This window comes from Pseudonaja textilis, chromosome 5 (genome assembly GCF_049901715.1).
Source record: "Pseudonaja textilis isolate UNSWEBS1 chromosome 5, rPseTex1.2, whole genome shotgun sequence".
Classification (NCBI taxonomy): Eukaryota; Metazoa; Chordata; class Lepidosauria; order Squamata; family Elapidae; genus Pseudonaja; species Pseudonaja textilis.
The window spans coordinates 74,908,794-74,920,524 of record NC_141994.1 but is presented as its reverse complement, the minus strand read 5'-3'; the positions used below and the strand labels follow the sequence as shown (position 1 = coordinate 74,920,524).

General features: G+C 47.5%; 1 protein-coding gene across 2 annotated transcripts; it reads left to right on the top strand.

Moving 5' to 3' along the window:
* Positions 1 to 4,803: 4,803 nt before the first annotated feature.
* LOC113451959 (C-type lectin lectoxin-Lio2-like) lies at positions 4,804 to 11,262 on the top strand. 2 transcript variants are annotated; one of them, XM_026723364.2, is made up of 6 exons: positions 4,804 to 4,891; positions 5,381 to 5,454; positions 7,451 to 7,548; positions 8,287 to 8,424; positions 9,741 to 9,855; positions 11,035 to 11,262. In XM_026723364.2, the coding sequence occupies exons 2-6, from the start codon at positions 5,397 to 5,399 to the stop codon at positions 11,121 to 11,123; spliced, it is 498 nt and encodes a 165-aa protein (XP_026579149.1). In that variant the 5' UTR covers positions 4,804 to 4,891; positions 5,381 to 5,396; the 3' UTR covers positions 11,124 to 11,262. The 2 variants fall into 2 exon arrangements, with proteins under 2 accessions (XP_026579149.1, XP_087791563.1); XM_087935437.1 differs by having other exon boundaries at positions 4,845 to 4,879.
* The last annotated feature ends 469 nt before the right edge of the window (positions 11,263 to 11,731 follow it).

The following is an 11,731-nucleotide window of genomic DNA, read 5'->3' as shown; positions in this document are numbered from 1 at the left end:
CCCACTGGAAAAATCTCTTCTTTGCCTCTGGAAGTCTCCCTGGGCCGGAGCCTGTTTTACAGCCACCTGGGCGAAAGAGAAGCCCCTTTGAGGAGGCCTGAAGTGGGAGAGAGATCGGAGACCCCCAACTCATTGGTGGTTCTGCCCTCCTGCCTTGATTGAGAGATTCTCTCCTCCTTACGGAGTAGGGGGGAGGTTGGACTAAACAAGGCCTCTCCCTGATTGGCAACTTTTAGGACTTCAATTCCCAGAATTCCCTGGTGTGGTTGGTTGGCTGGCTGGGGGATTCTGGGAGTCGAAGTCCACAAGTCTTAGAATGACCAAGTTTGGTTGGCTGGGGGATTCTGGGAGTTGAAGTTCACCCATCTCAAAGCATGCAAGCTGGGGGGTGGGGATTCTGGGAGTTGAAGTCCACAAGTCTTAGAATGACCAAGTTTGGTTGGCTGGGGGATTCTGGGAGTTGAAGTTCACCCATCTCAAAGCATGCAAGCTGGGGGGACGGATTCTGGGAGTTGAAGTCCACAAGTCTTATAGTGGCCAAGTTTGGTTGGCTAGGGATTCTGGGAGTTGAAGTTCACCCATCTCAAAGCATGCAAGCTGGGGGGATTCTGGGAGTTGAAGTCCACAAGTCTTATAGTGGCCAAGTTTGGTTGGCTGGGGATTCTGGGAGTTGAAGTTCACCCATCTCAAAGCATGCAAGCTGGGGGATTCTGGGAGTTGAAGTCCACAAGTCTTAGAATGACCAAGTTTGGTTGGCTGGGGGATTCTGGGAGTTGAAGTCCACAAGTCTTATAGTGGCCAAGTTTGGAGACCCTTGCAATAGAAGATGTCTGAGGGCCTTTCCCTCTCTGTTCTTCCGTATTTTTTTATTCTATTCTAAGAAATATGTTGAGATTCTGGGAAGAGGGAAGAGAAGAGCAACCAGGATGATGAGGGGACTGGAGGCTCAAACCTACGATGAACGGTTGCAGGAACTGGGCCTGGCTAGTCGAGTGAAGAGAAGGACCAGGGGAGACAGGAGAGCATCTTCCAATATTTGAGGGGCTGCCCCAAAGAAGAGGGGGTCAAGCTATTCTCCAAAGCCCCTGAAAGCAAGACAAGGAATAATGGGTGGAAACTGAACCAGGAGAGAAACAACTTAGAACTAAGGAGAACAATGACAGTTAGAACAATTAATTGGTGCCTCCAGAAGCCGTGAATGCTCCAACACTGGAAGTTTTTTTTAAAGATGCTGGATAACCACTTGTCTGAAATGGTGTAGGGTTTCCTGCCTAGGCAGGGGGTTGGACTAGAAGACCTTCAAGGTCCCTTCCAGCTCTTGTTATTCTATTTTAAGAAATGACGACAGCCTCTTAAGGCCAATAATGTCTGAATTCTTGTTCTCGCCTTACCCTTTGCCATTTAGCCTGAAGGTCTTTGTGGCTTTATGGTTATTAAAGGCTTAGCTGGGAGTGAACATTTCTTTCGGTCAGGAAAAAAGAAACGAGACGGAAATATCAGGCGGCGCTTGTAGCCTTGGATTCCTGAATCAAGCGTGGACTCCGGGTGTGCGCGACAGAGCAAATATCCAGGTTCATCAGGACATGAAAGCCAGCTGGGTGAATTTTTGCCAGTGATTCAGCCCAATCCACCTCGCAGGGTTGTTGTTGTGGGGAAAAGAGGAGGAGGGAGGCGTATTAAGTCTATTCACCACCTTGAGTGATTTATAAAATAAATAAAGTTGAGGTTCAAACAAACAAACGGCTGGTCCCAAATACCGAAGTGCCTTCAGTCGAAACTGTTCATGTCTTGGTCTGTTCCATCACTTAAGGGTAGAGAGCCTGAGAAGAGGAAACAAAACGTTCTTGCGTTTTAAGGTACAGGATTATAAATCTCCGTGTCCAGGTGCGTATGTTTGTGCACAAATACAATGTGGGTTTATGTAAAACATTTTGCAATATGGATTGAGCAAAGCCTTGAGCTAGTCTTTCCGATATAGGACATTTAATGACCAAACTATTTAGTCTCGCATGGCTTCCTTGTTCCTTCTACTTTTCTTCCTGGTTTCCTTTCCAAAGGGAAGAAGACAACTTTGGGCTTGTGGCAGTTTGTGTTGACGCTTTGTGGTGTTTTCTCTTTTGGAGGCCCCAGGGACCGGCTTCAAACATCCGACACTTTAAAAATGAAAGGCATAAAATGAATAAGATGAGCTGCTCCCTGTGAAAAGAGTTCAACACCCGAGAAGTGACGGTGCTGAGCCTCTCACACCAGCAAAACCTCGACTAGATTCAGACAACACGTTGATCCGCTCTGAGGAATATCCCCACCTCTTTTTTTAACACAACCTACAATGGGTGGCTAGTTCTTCTGAGGCTTAAGTGGAAACCAGGATGGTGGGTTTCATTTTGTGGCACATGCAGAAAGGAGAGCGCAGCTGCGACCCTTTATCAAACCATGTCAAGGTCAACGGACAGAGGCCTCATCACCACCTGGAGATGCCCACATGATGCTATACACAACTTTCAATTGGATGAGCCATTTGAACCATTGGGGGTGGGAACGTTGCATTACTTTGTCTATGTGATTTACGTGCCCATTTTCTCAAATTCAGAATTCTTTTTTTGGCTACCACTTGATTTCCAGTGAAAGATAATCTTTTCTCTAATTAAAAGAGTCTAAGTATTTCTTTCTTGGATTTTGAATGGAGCATCGCCTGACATGATTCTGAATCTGAGAAAATGGGCGCGTAAATAACATATAAAGCACTAAATGATGCACAACCATCTCATACGAAATTTGCAGATAAAAAGAGAACTCCACAAAAACCATATCAGGTGGGTGACAAGGTTTTTTTTTTTATCCACCAGGTATTTGCAAACCACCCAAAAGTCAAAAAAGCTTGTCCCTAAGTATGTTGGACCTTTCCCAATTGAACGAATTGTAAACCCTGTGGCAGTCCAACTGAAATTACCCAAAACTCTTCGACGGATCCACCCTGTTTTCCATGTCAGTTTATTAAAACCTGAACATACCTCCGACTTGAGACCAACTCAGGTTGATCCTCCTGTACCATTGCGAATTGAAGGTGAACAACATTTTGAAGTTAAAGACATTTTGGATTCTCGAAAACGAAGGGGTCGACTCCAGTATTTGGTTGCTTGGAAACATTTTCCTCCTTCCCAGGCTGAGTGGGTGATTGAGAAGGATGTTAGAGCTCCTACACTTATCAAGGCATTTCGTACTAAGTATCCTGATAAACCCTAAGAGAATAAGTATGTTGCTGTTGTCTATTACCTTTTTTTTCTTTTGTAGGACTAACGTCTTTTTTTAGGAGGGCCGATTGTCAGCCTTCAAGACTTTCTCGCTTTGCTTTGCATCTTTCGGCTGTCATAAGTAACGGGGGGGAGGAGGGGGAGAAGGATTATGGGAAGTGAGCTGGAGGGGTTACAAACCAGAACTGTATAAACTGGGTGGGGGGGATACATTCTTGCTTAGGTTTCTATCCTATGCTATGTGCAGCTGCGACCCTTTATCAAACTATGTCAAGGTCAACTGACAGAGGCCTCATCACCACCTGGAGATGCCCACATGATGCTATACACAACTTTTAATTGGATGAGCCAACCGAACTATTGGGGGGTGGGAACGTTGCCATTACTTCGTATATGTGATTTACGTGCCCGTTTTCTCGGATTGAGAATTCTTTTGTTACTACCGCTTGATTTCCAGTAAAAGATATCTTTTCTCTGATTAAAGGAGTCTAAGCATTTATTTCTTGGATTTTGAATGGAGCACCAGCTGACAGAGAGTTTCATTTGGTCCCAAATTAAAAGAATGACATGGAAAAGTCTCTCTCTCTCTCTCTCTCTCTCTCTCTCTCTCTCTCTCTCTCTCTCTCTCTCTTTCTCTTTCTCTTTCTCTTTCTCTCTCTCTCTCTCTCTCTTTCCTTGGGCTCATCAAAACACAAGAAGAACACGGAGGCATGAAGTCAAACGGACAGGAGGGATGTTGGGAAGCCACGTTAGAAAGTTGGACTTCACAGAAAGAGCCGTCGAAGCTTGGAACCAGCATCCAGCACAGGGGATGGGCCAGTCCTCAGTAACTGAGTTTGAACATGGCTGGGATAAAGTTGCTCATCCAAAGAAAATAGAGAAATAAAATAAAACCACATCAATTGTGACGGACCACAAGGTCTTTTTCGGCTGTTCAGCTTCCTATCCTTCTGTGTCGTAGGGAGTTTGCAGGGGAGACTTGGTGAAACCCCCTGTGTGGTTTGTGGTTCGCTTTTCTTCAAAACCCAGCCGCTCATTCAGCAGATTGTGTGAATGAAGCGGCCGTTCCCTTTTCTTAACCCGGGTTGAGGTCTTGTCCTGTTGTGGGAAGGGAGCGAAGCCCTCCCTGGGGAGGATGCTGGGAGCTGTTCATCCCTGCAGGTCCTGAAGGAAAGTTTGACAAATCTCGCTCACAAATCTGACAACAGAAGCCCTGAGACCCAGATGGAGGTGGGGGGGCTCCCCTTGTCCGGATGCCCTCAAGGGGGCTATAATCAGCCATGTATCTGGGGGGGCTTTCCCTTGGATTGCTGCACCTCGCTGAGGCTTGGCTGGATGACCTCAAATTGCAGATTTATCCCTGTGAGATCTCACCTGGCAGAATGGAAATCCTGTGAGATTAAGTTTTTGTGCGTAGGTGTGTGTGTGCGTGTGCGCAAACAAGCTACATCATGGCACTTAGACCAAAACTTGCACACAAAGGAATTTCTCTTTCTCTGCAATCCCCCCCCCCCAAAAAAACAGAAATCCACCCCCCACCCCCCGCCTTGCCTATAAATGCCTCCCTTCCCTTTATAAGAGGAAAAGCCTCGAATTGCCAGACTTCAGCAGAGTTGCTCCCTGGGAAGGCAAAAGGGCAGGTGAGTGCAGCTTTCTCACCTGTACACACCTGACAGGGGAGTCCCCTGCGCCAGGCCACTCCTAGGTCTGTGTCTCTCCACCGGAAGGGATCTCTCTTCCAGGCGGCTGCAGGCAATGCTTATGATTCAGCGGGTGATCTGGGAGGCAAGAACCAAGGGATCTTTTTTGGGGGGGTGTCTCTGGGGGACAGAGCCTTTCTTAAGGACGCCCCCCCCCATCAAGACATGCTAGTTCAGATATACTCTAACTCAGACTTTGAAGTCCACTGGTCTTAAAGTTGCCAAGTTTGGAGACCTCCCCTCAAACCCATTAAAGCCGTTGTGCGACCCAGGAGGGAGAAATGGGGGGGCCGGGTGAGGAGCCCCAAACTGGGAGACAAACTATGGAGCTTAGTGGTGATGGGGGGGTCCCCCTTCCTGAGGAGCCCCTCCCAAAGGCCTTGACCCCTCCCCCACTTCTTCATCTCCCCTCTTTGCCTCTCTCTGCAGGGAAGGAAGGAAGACCATGAAGCGATTCCTTTTTCTAAGTCTCGGCTTGCTGGTTGTGGCCCTCTCCTTAAGGGGTGAGTTCGAACAGGGTCTCTTGTGTCCAGAGGGATCAACTCTCTTGCCTTGAACCCCTTCCTGAATTTGTGTCCCCACCACCCACCCCAATATCCTCTTCCTGAAGTTGCTTTTGTTCACGTTTGGCTTACGGTGCAATTTAGATCCCACCGTATGTCTCTGTTGGCAAGATCTTCCTCTTTCCAGCCTGGTGCCTTAACCCCTTAGGCCAAAATTGGCTCCGTTGGGGACTCGCGGCCCAAGTTCTGCAAACTGAACCAAGACTAAACCTCACCAGACTTTGGACAATTTGCAAATCGCAGTCGCTGCATCCGTAACCCAAGCTGGATTGAATTTACTGTCATCAAAGATGGTCAAGAATGGCTGCTATACCGTCTGTGATAAAGAAAGTCTTAGAGCGTGTCGAGATGGATAGGCTGACAATAGAAATAAAAGACAGAGGGGAAACTGAATATTATTTGATTTGGAACACGTGGTATAATTGGTTAAATAGTAGATATAAAGATATTACAGTGGAACTATATAGGTGCTGTGGGTGTGGTATTTAGGTTTCTTCGGGTATTTTCCCACGTCTTAATATTTGTGCTTTTATTATAGCGACAATGTATGTCAAACATATGTATGCCGAAACTGAAAAGTTGCAAAGAATGAAAATGGTGTTATAAAATGAGGAAAATTGTTTAATAAATTTTTTTTTAAAAAAAAAGATGGTCAAGAAGGTTCTGCAGAACCAGCTGCCTTCTCCTCTTCCGCTTCCTCCTCCTCCTCCTCCATCTCCTCTTCCTCTTCTTCCTTCTCTTCTCTCCTCCTCCCCACTTATCCTCCTCCTCCTCCTCCTCCTCCTCCTCCTCCTCCTCCTCCTCCTCCTCCTCCTCCTCCTCCATCTCCTCTTCCTCTTCTTCCTTCTCTTCCATCTCCTCCTCCCCGCTTATCCTTAGCATCTTCCTCCTCCTCCTCCTCCTCCTCCTCCTCCTCCTCCTCCTCCTCCTCCTCCTCCTCCTCCTCTCCTCTTCCTCTTCTTCTTCTCTTCCTCTCCTCTCTCCCCCCTCCTCCTCTCCTCCTCCTCCTCCTCTCTCCTCCTCTCTCCTCCTCCTCCTCCTCCTCCATCTCCTCTTCCTCTTCTTCCTTCTCTTCCATCTCCTCCTCCCCACTTATCCTCCTCCTCCTCCTCTTCCTCCTCCTCCTCCTCCTCCTCCTCCTCCTCCTCCTCCTCCTCTATCTCCTCTTCCTTCCTTCTCTTCCATCTCCTCCTCCCCGCTTATCCTTAGCATCTTCCTCCTCCTCCTCCTCCTCCTCCTCCTCCTCCTCCTCCTCCTCCTCCTCCTCCTCCTCTCCTCTTCCTCTTCTTCCTTCTTTCCATCTCTCCTCCCCGCTTATCCTCCTCCCTCCTCCTCCTCCCTCCTCCTCCCTCCTCCTCCATCTCCTCTTCCTCTTCTTCCTTCTCTTCCATCTCCTCCTCCTTATCCTCCTCCGCTCCTCCTCCTCCTCCTCCTCCTCTCTCCTCCATCTCTCTTCCTCTTCTTCCTTCTCCTCTTCCCGCTTATCCTTAGCATCCTCCTCCTCCTCCTCCTCCTCCTCCTCCTCCTCCTCCTCCTCCTCCTCCATCTCCTCTTCCTATTCTTCCTTCTCTTCCATCTCCTCCTCCCCGCTTATCCTTAGCATCTTCCTCCTCCTCCTCTCCCTCCTCCTCCTCCTCCTCCTCCTCCTCCTCCTCCTCCTCCTCTCTCCTCTCTCCTATTCTTCCTTCTCTTCCATCTCCTCCTCCCCTTATCCTCCTCCTCCTCCTCCTCCTCCTCCTCCTCCTCCCTCCTCTTCCTCTTCTTCCTTCTCTTCCATCTCCTCCTCCCCGCTTATCCTTAGCATCTTCCTCCTCCTCCTCCTCCTCCTCCTCCTCCTCCTCCTCCTCCTCCTCCTCCTCCTCCTCCTCCTCCTCCTCCTCCTCCTCCTCCTCCTCCCCTGGCCATCTTTTCATTGGGTTTCTCTTTTCCCACACAGGAAGTGGAGCCAACCTCCAATGTCCCTTCGAGTGGTCCTTCTTTAATGGGCATTGCTACAAGGTCTTCAAAACTCTCAAGAGCTGGCGTGAGGCAGAGGTTAGAAATGTTTGTGTGCCTGTGAATCTCGTAGACTTAGCAGAAGTCTTAAGCAGAGCCTTGCAAAGTCCCCCAGGCCCCTCTGGCTAAGATGAAATGGAGGGAGGAGGATAAGGAAGAGGAGGAGGAAGAGAAGGAGGAGGAGGAGGAGGAGGAGAGTGTATGAAAAGGGTATGATTGTAGGTTAGTCTTAAATGATTCTATGGGTTGTTTCTCTGAGCCCATTTAAAGTTCTTTTCTCTACTCTTTGAGCCAGGGGACCATTTGTTGCCCCCGGCTGCCAATTCCTCTCCTGCCTCTGGGCATAAGAAGGGCAGATGGCCAGATGGCAGCAGCCTTATGGGTAGCCTATGGGGCCGATGAAGGCCAGGGGTTTGCAACTTTCCTGGTTTGTTCACTCCTGCCATCCATCTCCACCAATGCCTCTCCTTAATGTGGGGTTTGTTGTTGTTATTAGTTTTCTCCCACGTTTATTTTATTTATTTTACAAATAACTCCAGATGGCCAAGGCTCACAATAGTCCTTCCTCCACCTTCTGTTTTCCACATAACGACAATCCGGTGGGCTGGACTGGGCCGAGTGGGAGGCAGTGGCCCAAAGTCGCCCAGCTGGCTTTCATGCCTAAGGCGGGATTAGAACTCGCAGCCTTTTGGCTTCTAGCTTTTCTCACATGCACAAAAGACAAGACACTCCTTCTCTGTTGAACAAGGCTCTTTCTCTGTTGTCCTTCTCTCCCAGATATCCTGCAGGCAGCAGGAGGAAGGCAGCCACCTCGCCTCCATCCAAAGCTGGGCAGAGTCAGCTTACGTGGCCAAGTTGACCTCCCACGATGTCTTCCTCATCAATGTCTGGATCGGACTGAGTGATCCAGAGAAAGTAGGTCCTTTCTGAGACTAACCTTTATGGATCCAGCTTGACTGTTTTTAAGGGGTTTTATTGACGAATCCTCCCACGGGAGTCACTGATCTCTCCGTGGAATGTTCTTGCCTTGGGTAACACCATGGATGGGATTCAGCCGGTTCGCACCGGTTTGCCCGAACCGGGTGTTAATTTTACATCTGGTTCGACGTACCGGTAGCTCCGACGACTGGCTGGCCCCACCCCATTCTTCCTCTCCCAGGAGTCCCCACGTGGCCTGTTTTGGATCCCAGGTAAGTGCAGGGGGTGTGTAGAGCCCAGGGAGGTGGAAAATGGGCCTCCCAGAGGCCCCTGGAGGGTGAAAATGGGCCTATTTCCAGACCCCAGAGAACCTCCGGAGCCCAGGGTGGTTGAAAATGATCCCTCCACAGCCCATTTTTGCTCCAAGGATGGTGCAGGAGGCTGCCTAGGCCATGCCCACCATGGCCATGCCCATCCAGCAACTGGGCAGAGAACTGGTTGTTAAATTATTTGAAGCCCACCACTGGATAACACCATAGAAAAAAAACATTTACTCCCATCCGGTCTCTCTCTCTCTCCCCGCTTACCAAATCCTCCTGCCCCACTGAAGAACTGAGTGCTGTCTTTGAAGCCCCAGAGGGACGGATCCTGCCCAGGCCCCTATCCCAGTACCAGGGCCTCCTTTCCTCTTGAGGGCCCCTTGGGTGGTTTCTTTTTAAAAAAAACAACAAGAAATTTTATTAATTTTACAATTAAAAACAAATCAACAACACATACACAGATAGAAGAGCAAAAAAGAAAAGAAAAGGAAAGAGAAAAAGAAAAAAGAATGGAAAAGCACTTAAGAACATTCTCATTTTCGATAGTTTGTAAGATCTTTTCTTTTCTTAGTTTATGCCATATACGCACACCTTATCCATATGTATGTTCATATATCACTCATATAAATTTGTCTTATTCTTTTTTGCCTTATGATACAAAATCTGCCTTTGTTCTAACCATTTATACCAGCAATTCCAATTGTTATGATATATTGAAGAATCTTTATTTTTTAAAGGCTAAAGTTAGTTTATCCATTTCTGCACAATCTGAGATTTTTTGGATGATCATCTGTTCCGTAGGTATATGGGGTAGCTTCCAACATTGAGCAAAAGCTAGTCTGGCCACTTTTAATATGTGTATTGTTCTATACTTCACTTTTTTGGATAGCTGTTTATCGAAAATCCCTTATCCACTTTTCTCTCTCTGCCTCTGGGCCCTCACAGCCAGAGCCCCTTCCTCAGTTGGCTAACATGGCTTCTCTGTCATTCTAGCGACGCATCTGGAAGTGGAGTGATGGCTCCAGGTTCCTCTACAGATCCTGGAAACGAGGAGAACCCAACAACTTTTTATGGAACGAGTACTGTGTGGAGCTGTGGAGCTGGTCAGGTAAGCCCAGGTGAAGGGGAGGCAGCTGGAGATGTGCTTCCCACAATCAGGGGGACCAGGGGTGCGATTCAACTAATGTAACAACCAGTCTGGTGAACGTGCGCAGAGCATTTGCTACCGGCCTTCTCCAGCCATCCCTGTGTGTCCAACAGCTGATGCACGGCAATCCGCTGAGCTTGAAAAACAGGATATAAAGCACAGCCCAGAGCCCGGGCAGGGAGGGTGGGTTCAACTGCTGTTCGTCGGAGCAAACTGAACTGGTTCCCTCCCAGCGGATCCTCGGAGGTCCCAGTTTTTCCAAACCAGGCTGAACCGATAGAATCCTACCCCTTCTTGGTACCCTGAACCCTTGGCCACTGATGGCCTTTGTTGACCTCCTGAATCTCTACGCCTCCACAGTCCTACCCTCTATACAGACAAGGGAAGACGAAAGGTCCATGGGGCACGCCATTAAAAATGAAAGCCACCCTTTCTTCAAACCCTCAAACTGTATATCCAAAGAATTACAGGGCCCGTAATACTCAGAATTACTCCTAATTAAGCAAACAATCTCCGTCTTAACCTACTTCCTTGGCCCATCATTGTCACTGGACATCTGGCTTTGCGTGGTCATTTTCCTTGCTTTAATACATTAATTTAATATATTAAATTATTATTGAACCACAGTGGCATGGTACTACAGGCTCCTTCTGCTGACTGACGGCTGATGGCAATTTGGCAGTTCAAATCTCACCAGGCTCAAGGTTGACTCAGCCTTCCGCCCTTCCGAGGTCGGTAAAATGAGGAGCCAGATTGTTGGGGGCAAGAGGCTGGCTTTGCCAACTGCTTAGAGAGGGCTGTAAAACACTATAAAGCAGTATATAAGTCTAAGTGCTCTTGCTATTGTCAAAGGTCTACCGCACTGCGATGAGATAAATCTCAGCCACTTATTTATGTAGAACAGAACTATGAATGCAGGTTCAGGCCAATAATAACTCACTGGAGCAGCCTAAAAAGCAGTATGGTCTAGTGGTTAAGGCACCAGATTAGAAAAAGGGGAGACGGTGAGTTCCAGTCCCACCTTAGCCACGAAAGCCGGCTGGATGACGTTGGGCCGATCCCCAACCGATGGTGAATTACAGGCTCACCTTAGGCAGGAAAACTCTCCGGGTGATCGGAAACGTCTCTTTTGCTACCCAGGGTACCTCTCATGGAATGATCAGAATTGCAGGTCCAGGCGTTATTTCGTCTGCAAGTTTGAGCCCCAGGACGAGGGAAGCACCTGGTGAAGCCTGGAGAGGCAAGGAAAGACCTGCCTGCCTGCCAAAATCTCAGCTCTGCACACCCATCACTTCACGGACATGGATGCTTTCTGACTTTGCTCTTCCTGTTGGGCCAGAAGGTCAAATAAAAATCTGTCTAGCATGACTGGCCTCCTTCATTCTTCAGAGTCTTGAGGGCTTCTGCACCAAAGACAAATCCCTTGTGGGTCCAATCACACTTGGCCAATAAAGAATTCTATATTCTATTCTGTTCTATCCTGAATTCTATTCTGTTCTTTTCTTTTCTTTTCTGTTCTGTTCTGTTCTATTCTATTCTATTCCATTCTATTTTCTATTCTATTCTATTCTATTCTATTCTATTCTATTCTATTCTATTCTATTCTACTCTACTCTATTCTTCTATTGTATTCTATTGTATTCTATTGCATTCTATTGTATTGTATTGTATTGTATTGTATTCTATTCTATTCTATTCTATTCTATTCTATTCCATTCCATTCCATTCCATTCCATTCTATTCCCATTCCATTCTATTTTCTATTTATTTTCTATTTTCTATTTATTTTCTATTTTCTATTTTCTATTTTCTATTTTCTATTTTCTATTTTCTATTT

Coding starts and splice junctions, on each gene's coding strand:
- LOC113451959 (XM_026723364.2), top strand. CDS start 5,397: ATGAAGCGATTCCTTTTTCTAAGTCTCGGCTTGCTGGTTGTGGCCCTC. Junction 8,425..9,740: donor GACTGAGTGATCCAGAGAAA/GTAGGTCCTTTC, acceptor CTGTCATTCTAG/CGACGCATCTGGAAGTGGAG. Junction 9,856..11,034: donor GGAGCTGTGGAGCTGGTCAG/GTAAGCCCAGGT, acceptor TTTGCTACCCAG/GGTACCTCTCATGGAATGAT.